Below are 19793 nucleotides of genomic sequence, written 5' to 3' on the forward strand. Positions count from 1 at the left end.
CTTCTGCCACCTAGAGTCTCAGATCTAGAGTCTCAGTCAAAGCAGTCATCAAAAGGGCAGCAACCCAGGCCATTTCACCAGTCTCTTTTATGTTAAAATACTTCCAAGTCAGTTACTGTTTTATGTACAAAAATAGATTGCAAATTGACTAATTATATTCTAAAAAATCACAACCGTTTAATTTTTCTTTTGGATTACATTGTATATGACAAGTCATCAGAGCTGTTAAAGAAATTAATTTGTGAGATTTATGAAATGACAAATTCATAATCCTCACGCGTTAAATCAACATTTAAAGGTACGCTGTAACTCTTGGCCCTCTAGCGGTTAAACAATAAGATTGCGTGCATTTTGCGGAAGAACATTTTGTTTGTGCTTCGACTCTGCGCGAATGAGCGGATGAATATGGTTATCCTACTGCTCATAAAACATTCACTGCTAGGCTAAAGAGATATAACCAGTTTAGATGGAAAGGATCTAAATCTGACTAGCTAAAGATACTGTAGCTTTACGCATTAATAGCCTATACACGGTACTTCCTTGAAAATAAATTCCAGCACAGTGCTACAACCATAATGAAATGACCCTTCACTAACACAATAGATAATGCTTTACAACGCACTCTGTTAAAGAGTTACACATGGCAATTTATCTGTTCAATAAAATACCTTACTCACCTGTCGAGTAATAAAAATCTCTCCAAAAAGCCATGCAATGCTGATTCTCGTTTTATGACCAGCTCTGTAGTTTCTGCGTTTTTTAAACGGTTGATTCCCCGGAGGTTCGAGATTTAGCGTGCTCTCTCTTGCGACAAGAAAACTAATCTCTGATATGAGGAGACAGGCACTGGTGAGTGATGTATACGTAATTTCCCGCGAAAACCATCCCACTAGGTCTATAAAAAACGTATAATAGGCTCACCATAGTGAGCTGATGATATTTAAATTTTGTTCATTTTGAACAAAAAAGTTTCATATTGTATCTTTAATTACAATTAGCATGTAATTTTTCTTTTTGTCTGGTTAATATATATTTTTTCAGTTGTAAACATTACCGTTCATGCCAAGAGAAATCCTCAGAAATAAACAAATTAGAATAAAAGACAGCATAATCTTTAATTTATAAGACTTTACAGACAATATTCACCTTAAAAAAAAAGAAAAAAGAAAAGAAAAGAAAAAAAAACAGGAAAAATTAATGACTATAAACGGCAGTAATGTTTATACATTTTATACTAACAGTGAAAAAAGGAGACCAAAGAAATGTATTAAAATGAAATAAAATATTGTTTGATTAGAAAACAGTAATAAATAACGTAGCAAAATTCCTCATAAATATGCTAGCTAATAAACATTTAATATAATGTAGAAGCAACAAACAAGATAAAATCTTGGGGCATGAACAGCTTTTTCAAGAAAAAGAATCATCATTGCTCATTAAATGAACACTGCATTACATGGTTAAAATGTGAGCCATACATGTCAAGAAACACTATAAGTCCAGCTGTGGAAAATGTACCATTGCAAGTGCTTTAAAGAGTTCAAGTGGAATTTCTCTGGAAAAAACAGGTAAAATCTTTTTAAAGACGGGAGGAGCTGTTCTCCACACTATGACACATAACTCATTTAATGGTTCATTTTTATAATGACACTGGATTGGACATAATCAACTGATACACAACCATTAAAAAATCCAGCCTTAAAATGATTTACCTTGACATTTCCATTTCAGCAAACAACGGGAAAGACCTTCAACAGGTGCTCCTTATGATTTCACTGTCCCTGCAGAGAGATAAGAACACATTTTTTGAAGTGTCTGTTTCTTGCACTAGAGTCAATAAACGTCTTCCCGCAGTTCTGACAGATGTGAGGTCTCTCTCCAGTGTGGATCCTGACATGTGTGTTCAGGTGGCTGGATTGTCTAAAGTTTTTCCCACAAAAGTTGCAGTGGTAGGGTTTCTCTCCAGAGTGAACTCTCAGATGAATTTTCAGCAGTCCTGGTGAGCTGAATCTTCTGCGGCACACGACACACAAATACTCTCCTGTACCGTGTGGATTTCCGTGAATGTCGTGATGCGGCGGGTAACTTTCAGACAGTTCCTCTTCATGCTGAACGTCTTCCAAACAAATGTCAGCCAGGTTTGTCTTGGATTCTAAAGAAGAGGTAAAATTACAGTTTTACGTTTATCCTGTGCATCTAAAAGAAAAGAAAAACGGCATATCTGACCAATACTTCTTCAAAATGTCATTATTACATTGATTTTTAATTAGTATAGTTGAAATGTCCTTACGCATTTGTTGTTGTTGTTCTTTATCAAGTGCCACTTCTTCAATGTGCCGGATCTTCTTTATTCTGTGCATTTCCTCATTTTCACTCTTATTCCTCTTGTTTCTATCCCGCTGTGATTGCAATTTACTTGTGGGAAAAAGAAATACACATTACTTTGATTAAAGCAGCATTTATTGATGAGATTTATCGGGAAAAAGGCTCCTATAATACTATAGGCCTATTTATATTGGGTTATTCTCACAATAATGTAATGTCCAAATAATATAAATATTTATACTTTGCACATACCTCTGTACTTAAAATACAACTAATATTTCTAGTTATCAACAAAAAATTTAAGCATTTTTGTATTTTCCTAAAGTTGTTGTATGTTGACATCCACCATATTTTATTCATAATTTCTAGAGTATTTTCCCCTCACTTATCAAAGCAATGGCAAATACATTTTTGCGAATGCATTTAACTTCACTCACACAGCAAAAAGAGCAAGCAAACTGCATGGAACTGCTTAATTCACTTTTTTTATTTCAAAATTCAAAGAGCATAAAAAAATCATGATTCAAAATACTTGGTCCATTTTCTGAAATCTAAAGTACAGCAAGAAAAATGATTACACTGATAACATGGAATTAATGTGTATTTGATAGCATTTTTCTCAGAAACTGCATGCACAGTTTACTTTTTTATGTAATATTTGCATTTTTGCAGATGCTTTAAAGCACATTAAATACATAGATTTGATCATCAAGTGCATTTTCTGGGAATAGTACCAATGACTTTGGCATTGGCTAGTGACATGCTCTACCAGTTGAGTTACAGGAATACAAGTATATTTTGCACATATTTCTAAAAAGCACTAATGTTGAGCAGAGGAGGTGGTCGGCACTGGCTCTGGGGTGATTTGATTAATGTCTTCTTTAATGTTGTCTAAAACCTCCTGAAATGCTTTCTTTTTCCTGTATGCAGCAGAACTGTTCCTCCACTTTTTCTGTTGCCTTCTCAATTCTAATGGGCTCAGATCTTTAGCGAATTTCACTTTCCCCTGAGATTTTCGTCTTTGATATCTACAAAAATGAGAAATATCAACGAGTCAGTGTCTAAAAAGCTCAATCTAAAGCTGATTTTCACATAAAGACCCCATTTCTAAATACACTGCAACATGTCACATGCAACCTGTAAAGCAGTGGTTCTCAAAGTGTGGAGGCAAGATGATACTATAAGGGAGACAGCTCTATCTGAAAATAAATAAATAAATAAATAAATATATATATATACAGTGCAATGCATAAGTTAATACACCCATGCTAAAGTTGACTAAAAAGAGGAATAAAAAATCATATTTTGGAAATTGAACTTAATGCCTTAATTTAAAAAATTAGGAAAAATCCAACCTTTTAGGACACCAATTTTCTTTGTGAATGAATAATGTATCGTAAATAAATAAATGTTCTTCCTTAAAATACATGGTGCATAAGTGTGGACACCCCTATGTTAAATTCCCATAGAGGCAGGCAGATTTTTATTTTTAAGTATTTTTTTTTAATTAATTTTTAGGATACTATGCATCCTGATAAAGTTCCCTTGGCCTTTGGAATTAAAATAGCCCCACATCATCACATAGCATTCACCATACCTAGAGATTGGCATGGTTTTATTTCAGTTAGCCTAATAGCTAGTTTGATTTGCATTGAGAGATGATCTTATGGAAAGTACCCCATGCCAATCTCTAGGTATGGTGGAGGCTATGTGATGATGTGGGGCTATTTTAATTCCAAAGGCCAAGGGAACTTTATCAGGATCCATAGTATCCTAAAAATTAATAAAAAAAAAATACTTAAAAATAAAAATCTGCTTGCCTCTATGGGAATTTAACATAGGGGTGTACACACTTATGCACCATGTATTTTAAGGAAGAACATTTATTTATTTACGATACATTATTCATTCACAAAGAAAATTGGTGTCCTAAAAGGTTGGATTTTTCCTAATTTTTTAAATTAAGGCATTAAGTTCAATTTCCAAAATATGATTTTTTATTCCTCTTTTTAGTCAACTTTAGCATGGGTGTATTAACTTATGCATTGCACTGTATATATATATTATCTATATATATATATATATATATATATATATATATATATATATATATATATATATTATCTATCTATCTATATATATATATATATTATCTATCTATCTATCTATCTATCTATCTATCTATCTATATATATATATATATATATATATATATATAAAACATTATTACATAATTAAACACAGTGACATAAAGCTAAGAGAACATGCATTTATTTGAGATAGTAATCTATTTTGTAACATTTGTCTTTACTGTCATTTTTGATCAATTTAATGCCTCACTGCTGAATAAAAAATTAAAAGTATTAATTTCTTTAAAAATAAAAATCTCACTGACCCCTAACTCTTAAACGGTAGTGTATTTATTAAGAAAACATGTTCAGTTGTTACTACACCAATGCATTATGTGCTTGCATTGGTAATATTGTATCTACCTGTAACCTACAGTCACTCCTGAACAGTATAGTTCCTCATGTAAGCTGCAGTATACCTCTCTCTCTCCTTTTTCCTGTACGCATCACGAAGCTCAGGATTCCCGTACACTTTCTGCCTGTGTTTCTGGGTTCTAGCGCTTGCTGCAGCCTTCTTTCGCTCTTCGTCTGCCAATCTAAACAACAAGAAAGATTTGACCTTAAAAAAGGAACTATCATATGTATTTGCTTCTTTAGGGCGGTGTCCCACTAGCCAACTCAGAACAACTCTATTTTGGTAGGGATGTCACACCTGCAGACTATTTCAGCTAAGATCTCACCCTTTTCTGTTGGAGCTTTTCTGTCACATGCAAAGGTTAAGAAAGAAGAGGCTGTACCAGGCTAAATCACTGCCTCTGACTTTGCCCTGAATGAGTGTGATTTTGTTTATCCATCCAGGTCTTGCCATGGTGTGTAGGAAAACCTCTGAAAACCGTGTGAAAAAAGTTGCCAGATCCAAATAGGACTTCAATAGGACCAGTGCCTGTTTCAATGGTCAGTTCCTAGGCCACAATTGTCTGAACACAACGACTGAGCAATAAAAACAGACATGTTGGATATTGTCGGAGACCAAGCAGGGCCATTAACACCCACCTGCTACCTGATAGATTAAAATACAGCTACAAAAACCTACCTGGAAATCTGCTAAACAACTGGCTAGTGGAATGCCAACCCCTGCGTTCACATGCGTATGACTGAAGGGGAATGGAGTTTGTAGTCTAGCGTGACTGTGCAACTTATTGCTTAAATGTACACTACAGTTCAAACTTTTGGGGTCAGTATGACTTTTTTTGGGGGAAAAAATATATATTTAGGAAGGATGCATCAAACATGTCAGTAAATATATTTATAATGTTACAAAAAATATATATATATTAAATAAATGCTGATCTTTCTATTAGTCAAAGAATCCTGAAAATGAAAATGTTTTCCACAAAAATATTAAAGGGATAGTTTACTCAAAAATAAAAATGTTGTCATTACTTACTCACTCATACAAGTTTGAAACAACTTTAGGGTGAGTAAATGATGACAGAATTTTCATTTTTGGGTGAACTATCCCTTTAAGCAGCACAACTTTTTTCAACATTGATAATACAAAATGTTTCTAGATCACCAAATCAGCATATCAGAATGATTTCTGAAGGATGATGCTGAAAATTCAGCTTTGCCATCACAGGAAAAAAATTACATTTTAAAATATAACAATTATTTTAAAACTGTAATAATATTTCAGTTATTACTTTTTTCACTGTTTTCTTTTATTAAATAAATTCAGCCTTGGTGATCATAAGAGATTTCTTTAAAAAAAATGTAAAATCTTACTGACCCCAAACTTTTGAATGGTAGTGTATTAATTCAATAATGCTTTGATAAAATTATTGACATCAATTATGCTTTAACATGAAGTTCTCTGACATAATCTAGCGTTCACATTACTAATTAAAACTGTCTAATGCGTTTATGCAGTTTTGAGAAATATGTGCAAAAGTAAAGAAAGTCATCCGATTTAAATAAGCAACTAACCGTAGTTACAGTACAGCAATATTTATGTAACAGTAAATATGATTATGGTGTGGTTGACCAGGATATGTTCTGATGCGTATGTGAGAATCACCCAAGATGAGTACAAATCAAAGTATCTGAAAATAAAATATATTTCATTTTTGGAGACACTGTTTTTAGTATAACACTGATTGTAGGCAGCCTGAAACAAGAAAGTCATATTTAATAAATTTGTATTTACATACAAACTTAGTTTAGAGCTCAGCTGACACAAGGGAGTGTCACAATTGAGCATTATTAGCAAATTACATGTATGACAGGCAAAGGATTTGTGCACACTTCATATAACTAGAATAAATCAAGTCAGCACAGATGAAACACTAAAGAATCAATTTAAGTACCTCTCTCTTATCTGAGCCAGCTCCATCCTATGCTGCGTCAACATCTCTTGATTTCTGAGGGGCAGCTGCAAAAACAACGACATCAATCAGCTCATCAATAGCTAAGTGTCTTACAATTCAATAAAAATAATAGTCCTCCACTTTTCAATAGAAGCTTGTTTAAGCCACGGATGTGTTTTTTTTTTCTCCGAATTTTGAGATATAAACTTAGAATTGCTAGAAAAAATACAGAATTGTGCGACAAAAAGTTGCAATTTAACTGCAAGTTTATTTCACAATTCTGACTTTGTCGCAATTTCCAGTTTATATCTCACAATTTTTAGAAAAAGCCAGAATTGCGAGTTATAAAGTCTGAATTGCTGGATTTAAACTTGCAATTCTGAAAAAGGTAACATTGAGAGATATAAACTCAGAAATGCAAGATAAAAAGTCACAATTACCTCATATATATATATATATTAGTTTTATTTTATTTTTTTCTTAAATCAGTGGCGGAAACAATCTTCTATAGTTAGTTTTGCATATACACAGACTTACGTTAAATGCTTGTGTCTTATGTTTGGGGGCGCTAACTTTGATTTTGCTGACATCACTGGATACATCACTGGCCCCTGAATCATCCAAGCCATGTCTTGTGATGTGCTGTTGTGCCTGAAAGGTGGTAGTTGTTTCAGTATTAGTCTCAGGTTCATTCTTAATTTGAGGTGCTTGATTAATAAATGGAAATGTATTCTCGCCGCTGTCCATCATTTGGGTTTCAGTGTCTTTGCTGGGCATCTGATCATGGTAAATGTCCATACATGGCGATAAAGATGCTGATTTGTGGCACACAGGTATTTGCACTTCATTCTCCTCTTGCTGTGTATAAACTTCTAGCTTCATATGCATTTCTGTATCCTTCAAGTCATGTTCAGATCTCCATTCCTCTGAAAATGCCTGGGTGTATTTCTGAGTCTCAGAGGAGCAGGGCTGCAATTCTATAATGAATAAACAAAATAAACATACTTTAGCTCTTAAAGACCATAAACGGGGAGATCATGTCAAGTGTACAGTATGCCAGTACATTAGTAAAAAATAATACGTGAATAACAAAGAACAATTCATAATAAAAATGCCAAATTAGTGACACAACCTAAACATCTCAATAAGCTAATGTTAATAATGTTTACTATTTAAAGGATCATGGTTGACTTAAATGGCTATGGTAAAGGAATTAAAGACTAACTATCGAGATTTCGTGTTCATAAAAAACATAACTTAAAAGAAATAAGTATGAGAGTCAGATTTAAGGTGAATTGACTAACCAGAGTCCATCTGAACTCCTGCCTGCTGCAGTCTCCTCTTGAGCAGCTCAATCTCCTGTCTGGAGCGACACATCTCCTCATTATACTCTGAAAATATGTCTTCCACAGCCTTGAATATCTCCTGCGCAGCTAAAGTTAATCGCTCTGTCAGAAAAATGCTTAAAATCTGCAGTTTGGACATTGTGCGTTGATAAATATCACTGAAGTCTCTATCAAGCTCTTATTTCCACATTCATAACAGATATTTCTCGTCTATTGTTTTGTTTGCGGTCATCCTGCTGAGCTCGATGATAATCAGTGCCTCCTGCCGGTCTGGATGAACGCTGCGTCCGACATTGAACAAGCTCGGTCTTGGTCACTGCTTAGGCCACTGTCCTGCAGAGTTTAGCTCCTCCAAACCTAATCAAACACACTTGAACCAGCTAATCAATGTCTTCAGGATCACTAGAAGGCTACAGGCAGGTGGGTTTTATCAGGGTTGAAGCTAAACTCTACAGTACAGTGGGTCTCCAGGACTGAGTTTGCCCATCCCTGGCTTAGGCAGCTGACTTAGCAATGACTTTGCAGGCAGTGTTTGCACATGAAGGTACCTCACGAAACTGATTTCGGACAGACTTCTGAGGCAGCAAAACGGTTTCATTACTTACAACAAAATAGAGAGTTTTGGTGATAACTAAGCGAATTGTTACCATAGTAATAATTTCTTCCAAAAAAGTCGGTCAAAAATGTACATTTACATACAAACTGACCACCAACCGCAACTTTTAGACGCCATCTTTCTTTTTCAAGCTCAACTATCACAGAATGGAAGCACAGGATTGTGGGATATCATCAAAGGCAGGGAAGGATACATCTATGCTGCCATGAGGATAATTTTCTGTTTGCCATGGATACATGAATGTAACTCTTAGAAGAAAAGGCCCTGAACCTTAAAGGGTTCTGTCATACACTTCATAGTACCTTAATGGGTTCCCATATTGAACCAATTTTCCCTGAAAATATGAGTTAGAATAGTTTGCAAGAGAGTGATTCTAAACTTAGATGAGTTTACCTGTTCAGTGTTATGACATTTAACGTCCCCAACAATGTCTGTAGTACCATATAGCAACTTTTAAAAGCTTTTAAAAAAAACATGAGATGGGTATACTGGTGTATTTTGTGTTACAGAATAAAATCTTGAGTTGTTCACCACATACCTTATTTCAGGATTTTAACCAAAGTCTCATTAAAAAAAAAAAAAAACCCATTGACTTCAGGATGAGTGGACTCGTTTCTGGGTTTTGGCCAACAAAAATGTATACGTCATCCCTAATGGCTGCTGAAAATTCAACTTAGTCACCACAGGAATAAATTACTTTATAAAATATGTTTAACTACAAAACAATTATTTTAACACTGTATTTTTAATTTAACAAATGCAACTTTGGACTGTAGACAGCCTAAAAAAGAAAGTCATATTTAATTTGTTTGTATTTACATATAAACTTAGTTTAGAGCTAACAAGGGAGTGTCACATTTGAGCATTATTAGCATCTTACATGTATGACAGGCAAAGGATTTGTGCACACTTCATTCAACTAGAATAAGTCAAATCAAATCAGCACAGATGAAACACTAAAGAATTAATTCAAGTAAGCACCTCTCTCAAAAAATCAAACAAAGGGTAATAAAATGTAACATTAAACTCAACACGAATAACTATTGAGACAGTCAGTATACACTCCATATTACAATTATGCTTGATATCAACAAAAATGCATTCTTTTTTTTATTGTCTGTTTTTAAACTCCTCTTCATCAACAGAGAATGGATGGTGTCCAATCAAGTTTACAGGTCCATGAAATATGTGGACTCTGGACTGTATGCACTAATTGAACATTAGGAGTCTTGGGTCAGGAAAACAAATTGCTGACTCCACGCTGCTCCTTCTTCATCCGGACTCCTTTGTCAGTTGGTGGTTCAAGAACTCTGCCCAAGCACCACTTGGGTGGACAGGTGGACATATTCCCAAAGAAATTCCATCTGCAAATCCTGAAATAACACAATAACAAATAATACTGCTTTACTAAGTGTCTTTTTTTTTTTAACCTGGGCACCATTCCAATAAAATTCTTAAGTTCCCAGCCCATTGTCTTCCATACATTAAACAGTGCAATTAATAGTGATCCCAGGCTCTGCATTCATAAAGTATGCTTCATGGTAAAACGTCTAATGCCAGGGACACACTTAACCACTAGCTGAAACATTCTAATACTGAAATGAACATACTTATTGTTTCCAATGACTGGAGCAGATTTTAAACACCGACTGAATGCAACAGTCTCCGACTTGGCGCGTTTGGGCATGATCAGTCGTAAGTATCAAATTACATTCATAATCGGCCTTACAGTCATTAAGTGTGTCCCCGGCTTAAGATGTTAATGGTGACAACAGTACATCAATGGCCTCAACTTTTTCTACTCAACTATAAGTCAGCTTTATGAAACCGGGACTCTGGTACATGGATATAGGACTAATGATTGAATAATAAACTAAAAAACAATAAAGGATTTCTTTTTTTTTACCCACCTGCACTTCAATAGGCCTTTCATTGTTTGTTTAACTACTTGTTTCTTGTCCCTTATCTTCTTGAAACAAATTCATTACCAAGTCATCAGTTGGAAGTTCTGAAAGGAGATTAATAGTGATATTGAGAGTAAAGTGACCCGTTTTTCAAAAGTCTGACTTTAAGTTAAAATTGCTACTGCAGCTATATCTAAGTCTTAAATCAGTATAGCATTTCAAGACTTAGATATAGCAGCAATAGTGACTTCAACCTGGAGTCAGATCTTTTACAACTACAATGAAATAAATAGCTTCTAGCAGCAATTCCTGGGCCAAGCCCCTAATGGCCATTTTTGGCATGTTTGGACATTGGATTTTATTAGGAATCTTTTGAACATTGCACAGATCACATGGTTAAACACTTGCCACACATTGAATTTGATCAAACAATCATCAAAGCTATAGCCTGTTGCTCTAATCAGCATGCCACTCATACAACAGTTTGTTTAATTTTACAGAGACTTGAGTTTTTGAAGGCAAAACCGCAGCTATTGGCTCTAAATGACAGAACATTACACACAATTTTATGTTTAAGTTGGAGCTATAATCAAATGGAGCCCTTACCTGGGTTAGTAAGTTTCATCCAGAGATCTTCTATTTGTTCACCAGGATGTTGGTCATATTCACTTGCACTTGTAGCAGAATTAGCAGGTACGGTGTTCTCATCTTCAGTCACAGGCTGGTATAAATCAACTATTTCAGCATCTATGTTCAAGGTACGTCGTTGCCAGGGAAAGACATAATTTGAGTTGGAACACTGGCTTCCATCATCAACATTCATACAGCCATCACAGAAGCATGAATACACACGAGTATCCAGGATCCCAGTAGAAACACAACGTACAGAATGGAGAACACGAGTTCCAGCAAGGGCAGACTTCACTTGTGTTATAGGACGGTCACGCTGAATTTCACCTCGTTTAACCAGGTAAAATGTACGGAGTTGCCTATCACAGCCATCTTTTGTCAAATTTAGATTGCAGAAATTATACATCTCCTCTGCATTTTTGATAGTGATCCTATGTGACTGGACAGCACGTTGAACAGATGATTTTACAAACCCAGAGACACCATCACTGGGCCCCTTGCTGTGGTGGGAACCAAAGTAACATCTTTCAACAGACAAACCATGTGAAGCCTTGGAGTTGCTAATGTCAGCACATGCCACCATTGACTTGTATTGTGCGCCACAACCATTTGTGAATTCAACTACATGCTCTAACTTCAGTCCTCGCTTTTCTTTTAGGTGCTTTATAGCCAGAGTTTCGAAGTGGTGAACGGCATTGGTATCATGGTTGAGGTCATCAGAGACAAAAACCAAGGCTTCCTGGATGGTGTATTCATGACCCTCTGTGGGACACTTGTAGTAACAAATAATCGGGTGAACGGTTATCTGCTGTGTGGACCAATGTGCCGGCTGTATTTCGTCTTGGGATATGCACGAGAAATTTTCGGCAAAATCCATGATGAACAAAGACCAAGTGTTGGGCAACTTTTCCCGGATAAGGGAAAACTGTTCGTGCTGCCAGTTGGCTGTAAACAGATGTTTAGCCAAAAAGTCTGTTTCGCGCAATAACTCGTCAAACATTGTCTTGAATGTGCCACACTTAGTTGATTGAAACTTCTTGGTCTTTTGTTTACCATCGTGGTTGAATGCCTTACTCTCCCAATTTTGCCAGGACACTTCTTGTTTGCCATACGAATCTACTACCATTTTTAACTTTTCCTTGAGTAGCGATACACCACAGTCGGAGCAGGTTCTGTTAATGCACTTTAGATTATGGTACTTGCTGTTGCCACTTTTGGGACATAGAGAAAAACTGATAAGTTCATATTTGTTTTTGATCTTGAGTTTTATACACTCGGCATTGTTAGTAGCAGTGAGAATTCTGTTCAGGCTCTGAAGCTTCAGTAAAACTCCAGTACAATATTCACAGAGACACTGGTTTCTTACTGTCTGACGCTGAAGAAGAACACATGAAGGTCGAAGCCATGAGAAAACCGGAAAGGACACAACATTCTTTTCTGGATTTTCCAGCTTCCAAAGTTCATAGGCTTCCTGTAGAGAGATCTCCATGAGGAATCTTTGTTCTTGTTTCTTTACAGTCCTCATGTAAGGAAGTTCCCGTGCTACCTTAGGATTACGATAGAAAGCAGTTATATTGTTCACAACATCCATGCAAGTGGCATCAGACTTGCGTTTTTTAACTAAACCTTCATTGGATGAGGAATTTGGTAAATTGGTGAGATATGCTGGACAGAGGTTAAAGCGCCTTGCTACAATATGTTGCATTCTGTACTTTTTGGCAACCATCAAACTAGTGACAATCAGGCGCCTCTTTTCCAAGGATGCTGCATCCTTCCTCTTCTTTAGAGCTTCAATCGTGGATCGAAGTTTTTCTTGAGATGGCTCATCAAAATCTATTCGTCGACAAGCTGTTTTCAGACCTCTGGCTTTTAAAGCTGCTTGTTTACGAGGAGTACAGTGATGGATGAAGTCCATTACAATGTCAGCAAACTTTTCTGCATCAGCCGGAATTCTTTTGCACATCCGTGACACTGCCACTTGTTTTGCCGATTTAGTTCTAAAGCCTGTAGATCCAGCTGTACTACTTGGAGAGCCAACATTTGTTTGTGGAGTGTCAGTTCGCTTTTTTGTCTTGTTTCTTTTTTCCCTCTTTCGGGACGCATCTCTTTCACGAATTAGTCTTTTCTTCAGTTCTCCCATCCTCTCCCTCTCCTCTCTTTTCTTTATCCTATCATACTCTCGTTTCTTCATCCTCTCATTTCTTGTTAAGACTTTTCTTTTCTTAGGTGGCAGAGGCTCTTCATCAGCTTTACGCTGCTTTTCATCTGCTCTTCTACACTGTAACTTCTTTTTGGCTCTGAATCTTCTCTGTCGCTCACGATTATTTTCCTTATCAATTTCTACAGAAGCAGCAGCCCTCTTTCTTCTATACTCCTTTGCTCTTGCAGCTTCCAAAGCTTTGAACTCAGCAAATTTTACAGGATCTTTTTTCAAACGATCCCTCCAGGCCTGACTGTATCTCGCATTTTTGGCTTTCCACTTGTCATATTTTGACACTTCATCCTGACAGACAAACGGTTGACTTTTCTTACTTTCACGCCCAGAGTTACGGAGCTGGATTGTCAAAGACATTCTGAAATTAAAATATTTACACCATTTAGTTGATTTATTCAAATATGTACATCAGTGGAGGGAGTTTTAAAAAGGTAACATATAGAGAATATACATAATATAATATAATAATATATTTTACTCTATTCTATTCTATTCTATATCTATCTATCTATCTATCTATCTATCTATCTATCTATATATATATATATATATATATATATATATATATATATTATATATATATATATATATATATTATATTATATATACATATATATATATATACATACATACATATATATATATATATATATATATATATATATATATATATATATTATATATATATATCTCACAATATCGATGTCTGTCAAAAAATAACGTGCACAATACACGGTAGTATTTATGAGAAGCAGAGGTCCAGGTATATATACACAGCATATATCAGCATCCGAGTCAAATTGAACGACTACAGGGACTCATCTCAAGATTACTGAATTATGAAAAAAGGGTTGGTCAGAATTAGAATGAGTGGTTATAATAATATAATACACATAATAAATGTCCATCAAAATATAACGTTTCAACTTCCTGTTTACGTCAGAAACCAACATGTTGAATGATGTTTACTAATCTTTTGAAGTTTTTCAATTGGATTGGCATTTATTATCTTTAGCATGCAGTGTGAAGTATTTCACTCAGTTCCCTGATCATTCGGATTCAATTTCAGTAAGTAAAAAACTAATTTATACTCATATGCGTTATGTATTGGGTACATTATCGTCTCAGACAGACAGCATGTTGAAGCCACTCAGGCTGGCATTTTCTCCCTCTTCTCGGAAAGCAATGACATAGTCAAAACATCTGATAGTGAGTGTAGGGTTTTCCAAAAAATGTGTGTACTACCTGGACCTCTGCTTCTCATAAATACTACTGTGTATGTTGTGCACGTTATTTTTTTATAGACATCAATGTTTTTGAAATTTTAAAGTTTTGAATTTTAAAACAGATTAATGTAAGATTACAGTAAGGTAATTATTTCTTAGCCGGTAAATATTCAGTAAATTGACTGATGGCCATGAGTGTGTTGTGTCGATGTTTTTAATTCTAATATTCCAACCGACAGCCAGCCTAAGTTTTTGACGGATGTGAAAACGTATGTGAGGGGTGAACTATGTTTGATTTTTGGGTAATTATAAAACATTATAAGATGTTAGAAATGTTTTTTGCATGGCTCATTATACTTATTTTACAGAATGAAGTTTATTTTGTGGTTTAAAAAAATAACATTACTCAGAGACTGACATTTTTGGCTCATTTTTCAAGTTTAGTGTTTTTGATGCACAAAGATGTTTTTATTGTCTTTCAAAACAACAAAAAACATGAAAATGCAGATCCTGTTGTAAATAATAGTTAAAAGACTAACTGTTGTACTATTATTTTTTTTTAGATTTGGACTCATGTGCAACAGTAGAGTCACCGATTGAAATTAGCAACTAACAGTAGTTACAGTACAACAACATTTAAGTAACAGTAAACATGAATGTGGTGTGGTGTGGTTGATCAGGATGTTTCATTTTTGGAGACACTGTTTTACTGTTGTTGTTTGTTTGTTTTTTGTAGTAGACAAAAAAAAAAAAGTAAAGCTGACAAGGGAGTGTCACATTTGAGCATTTTTAGCAAATTACATGTATGACAGGCAAAGGATTTGTGCACACTTCATATAACTAGAATAAGTCAAATCAAGTCAGCACAGATGAAACACTAAAGAATCAATTTAAGTACCTCTCTCTTATCTGAGCCAGCTCCATCCTATGCTGCGTCAACATCTCTTGATTTCTGAGGGGCAGCTGCAAAAACAACGACATCAATCAGCTCATCAATAGCTAAGTGTCTTACAATTCAATAAAAATAATAGGGCCTAGTCATCCACTTTTCAACAGAAGCTTGTTTAAGCCACAGAATTAAAAATAAAAAAGGTAATTGGGAGTTTTTGTCTCACAAATCTGACTTTTTCTTCTTGCAATTGTTGTGAGTCATATCTCTTTTTTTTCCTGAATTGTGAGATTGCAAGTTATCAGAATTGTGAGATATAAACTCAGAATTGCAAGAACTTTGAGATCAAGTCGCAATTTACTTGTGAGCTTATGTCTCGCAATTCTGAGAAAAAATCTGAATTTCGAGATATAAACTCAGCCACAAGAAAAAAGTCAGAATTCCAATAGTTTATATCTCGCAATTCTGGCTTTTTTCTCTGAAGTTTGAATTGCTAGATTTAAACGTACGAAAAAAGTCAGAATTGTGAGATAAAAAGTCACAATTACCTCTTTTATACATATTTTAAAACAGTGGCGGAAACAATCTTCCATAGTTTTGTTTGTTTTGCATATACACAGACTTACGTTAAATGCTTGTGTCTTATGTTTGGGGGCGCTAACTTTGATTTTGCTGACATCACTGGATGCATCACTGGCCCCTGAATCATCCAAGCCATGTCTTGTGATGTGCTGTTGTGCCTGAAAGGTGGTAGTTGTTTCAGTATTAGTCTCAGGTTCATTCTTAATTTGAGGTGCTTGATTAATAAATGGAAATGTATTCTCGCCGCTGTCCATCATTTGGGTTTCAGTGTCTTTGCTGGGCATCTGATCATGGTAAATGTCCATACATGGCGATAAAGATGCTGATTCGTGGCACACAGGTATTTGCACTTCATTCTCCTCTTGCTGTGTATAAACTTCTAGCTTCATATGCATTTCTGTATCCTTCAAGTCATGTTCAGATCTCCATTCCTCTGAAAATGCCTGGGTGTATTTCTGAGTCTCAGAGGAGCAGGGCTGCAATTCTATAATGAATAAACAAAATAAACATACTTTAGCTCTTAAAGATCATAAACAGGGAGATTATGTCAAGTGTACAATGTGCCAAGCGTACATTAGTAAAAATAATACGTGAATAACAAAGAACAATGCATTATAAAAATGCCAAATTAGTGACACAACCTAAACATCTCAATAAGCTAATGTTAATAATGTTTACTATTTAAAGGATCATGGTTGACTTAAATGGCTATGGTAAAGGAATTAAGGACTAACTATAGAGATTTCGTGTTCATAAAAACCATAACATGAAAGAAATAAGTATGAGAGTCAGATTTAAGGTGAATTGACTAACCAGAGTCCATCTGAACTCCTGCCTGCTGCAGTCTCCTCTTGAGCAGCTCAATCTCCTGTCTGGAGCGACACATCTCCTCATTATACTCTGAAAATATGTCTTCCACAGACTTGAATATCTCCTGCGCAGCTAAAGTTAATCGCTCTGTCAGAACAATCCTTAAAATTTGCAGTTTGGCCATTGTGTGTTCATAAAATACCACTGAAGTCTCTATCAAGCTCTTATTTCCACATTCAGATATTTCTCGCCTGTTGTTTTGTATGCGTTAATCCTGCTGAGCTCGATGATAATCAGCGCCTCCTGCCGGTCTGGATGAGCGTATATAAAAAACAGATTTTTTTATCCTTACAAAAAATGTAATTTTATAATTAAAAATTAATGAATTATTCGACAGTTGCTAAAGGCAAATTGCAACTGTTTTAATTTTAATATTTTATTACAGCTTTGTAATGCAGTATGATCAGCCTATAAAAGTTAAAATATCTGACTGGAATGTTAAATAATCCAGAGATTTTTTTTAAACAAGTTTAAACAACAGTGTTTTACCTCAAATGACTGTTCATCTGTGTTAAAAATTAATAAATTAATACTTTATTACAAACTATACATCAAATCCTTAGATAACAGTGGACATTTCTCTAAGTTTGATTCAAGAGTTCAAGATTTGAGGAACTAATATATGCTGCATTCTCCCCTCAACAAATTCAATTCAGTTCACATCCTTTCACCTTCAAAATAACACTCACATCCTTCTTTCTCCCTAAAATAAGGATCACTTTCTGTTACCATGGAAACAGCAATGTAACTCTTAGAAGAAAAGGTTCTAACATCCCCAAAAACGTCTGTATTTAGCATCACCGCCCTTTTCAATTCAGCTTTATAAAATCTCGAGTGAGGTATACGGGTGTATTTTGTGTCGTAGAATAAAATCTTGAGTTAGTGTTCATCACAGACCTTTAGGCTTTTAACCAACATCCCATTAAAAAAAACCCATTGACTTCAGGACGATGGGTTTTGGCCAACAAAATTATGTCATCCTTTCAGCACTACCGTTCTATAACCCCATTTAACCTTTTTTCTAAGTGTGTTTAATAATGGTATTTGTTATGAAAAAAGGACCCAAAACACATTAAGAAACAATAATGCTGTAATAATAAAAAATGATTGTATTCCCTCAAATAGCTTTCAAAAGTCTTTAGAAACAGCTTTGCAAGACAACATCAACATCAAATATTAGAAACCAACCTCAAATACTCTGAAATATTGATACTGAACTTAAAAAAGTATATGATCAATAAGTTATGATAACATGATTTTACTCATTAAAATAAGTTAAGCAATTTTCAACTTTTTTATAGAGGTTATACAAGATTCAACTAATTTTTTATAGTCAGTTTAATGTAATTTAAGTTGAAATGACTTAAACATCTAAGTTGACTGTACTTAAAAATTTAAGCAACTTATTTTTTCAGAGTAATATCAGAGGAGAATAATTACACATACGGTCAAACGCACATGGGCCTTGGAGTGTGTGTGCGGTTAAGAGCAGATTTACAGTGCTGTGAAGAATAAGTCATTGTTTGACAGGGCCAGCTGTCAGCTCCACTCTTCCTCACGACAGGCCTTGCCTGGCCACCTGCCTACTATTCTCCAACTATGGTCACAAACTCTCTCCTCAGACCACCTCAGATTAGTGCCAAAACACATTACTTTATTGCTAATTGCCATTTTGTATTGTTCAGTATAAAAAAGTAACCAGTTGCTCTTCTCAAAGAATCAAATATAATGCCCATTTGGAGCCGTTTAGATGTAGCAAATCAATCATCTATTTTACATGACTTACAGAATATTCTATCGTTCAAAGAGAAAGGGGTCAATACAAGTTTTTTTAAAGGAAATGAATACTTTTATTCAGCAAGGATGCAGTAAATTGATCAAAAGTGACAGTAGAGACATACGTAAAATGCAACAAAAAATTATTTTTTAAATAAATCCTGTTTTTTGTAAATCAAACAATGCTGAAGTGTCACGGTTGTGTATCATAGTTTCCACAACAATATTAAACCGCACAACCGTTTCAATTTTGACAATAATAAGAAATGTTTCTTGAGCAGCAAATAAGCATATTCGTGATTTCTGAAGGATGTGACACTGAAGATGATGGAAAATGATGCTGAAAATTCAGCTTTGGCATTACAGTTTTAAATATATTTAGATATAAAACTGTTATTTTTAATTGTAATATACATTTTTTTACTGTTGTTTTGATCAAATAAATGCAGCCTTGGTGACCATAAGAGAAAAAAAGTCTTATCAACTTTTGAATAGTATACAAATTAAACCTGAAGAAATGGAACAAATAACAATATGTATGCACTAGGAAAATGCAAATGCATTTATTTATATAGCACATTTCACACATTTCAGGCTTTTAACATCTAAATAAGTTAAGCAATGTTCAACTTTTTTATAGAGGTTATACATGATTCAACTAATTTTTTATAGTCAGTTTAATGTAATTTAAGTTAAAATGACTTAAACATCTAAGTTGACTGTACTTAAAAATTTAAGCAACTTATTTTTCACATTTCACATATTTCATAATGGATAAATAAATGAACATTTTAAAATCATATCACAATATACAAATTTACTAAAACTGCTAAGAATGTATCTTAAATGAATGTATCTTAAAAATGATCACTGGATAATTGTAAAGTTGTTTTTGATCATATGTTGCATCAGCATTGCAAATCAGTCAGAACTCGGTTTTTAAAACACAGTGATCCAAACAAGATTGAAAAAAAAAAAA

The 19793-nt window shown here is 34.7% G+C and overlaps 2 protein-coding genes across 4 annotated transcripts; both read right to left on the reverse strand.

Annotated features, from left to right (window-relative positions):
• Positions 1 to 986: 986 nt before the first annotated feature.
• LOC311074048 (uncharacterized protein) lies at positions 987 to 8719 on the reverse strand. 3 transcript variants are annotated; one of them, XM_084100305.1, is made up of 6 exons: positions 8065 to 8719; positions 7298 to 7737; positions 6761 to 6825; positions 4874 to 4990; positions 2291 to 2415; positions 989 to 2152 (listed from the first exon to the last, which is right to left on the reverse strand). In XM_084100305.1, the coding sequence occupies exons 1-6, from the start codon at positions 8243 to 8245 to the stop codon at positions 1773 to 1775; spliced, it is 1308 nt and encodes a 435-aa protein (XP_083956431.1). In that variant the 5' UTR covers positions 8246 to 8719; the 3' UTR covers positions 989 to 1772. The 3 variants fall into 3 exon arrangements, with proteins under 3 accessions (XP_083956432.1, XP_083956431.1, XP_083956433.1); XM_084100306.1 differs by lacking the exon at positions 4874 to 4990 and having other exon boundaries at positions 987 to 2152; XM_084100307.1 differs by lacking the exons at positions 989 to 2152; positions 2291 to 2415 and adding an exon at positions 2792 to 3353 and having other exon boundaries at positions 8065 to 8380.
• Positions 8720 to 9318: 599 nt separating this feature from the next.
• LOC311074046 (uncharacterized protein) lies at positions 9319 to 17273 on the reverse strand. Its single transcript, XM_084100303.1, has 6 exons — positions 16982 to 17273; positions 16213 to 16652; positions 15596 to 15660; positions 11233 to 13829; positions 10633 to 10730; positions 9319 to 10095 (listed from the first exon to the last, which is right to left on the reverse strand). Exons 1-5 carry the CDS (start codon positions 17160 to 17162, stop codon positions 10663 to 10665), a joined length of 3351 nt encoding a protein of 1116 aa, XP_083956429.1. The 5' UTR covers positions 17163 to 17273; the 3' UTR covers positions 9319 to 10095; positions 10633 to 10662.
• Between the last annotated feature and the right edge of the window lie 2520 nt (positions 17274 to 19793).

This window comes from Abramis brama (genome assembly GCF_963993115.1).
Source record: "Abramis brama genome assembly, chromosome: 23".
Classification (NCBI taxonomy): Eukaryota; Metazoa; Chordata; class Actinopteri; order Cypriniformes; family Leuciscidae; genus Abramis; species Abramis brama.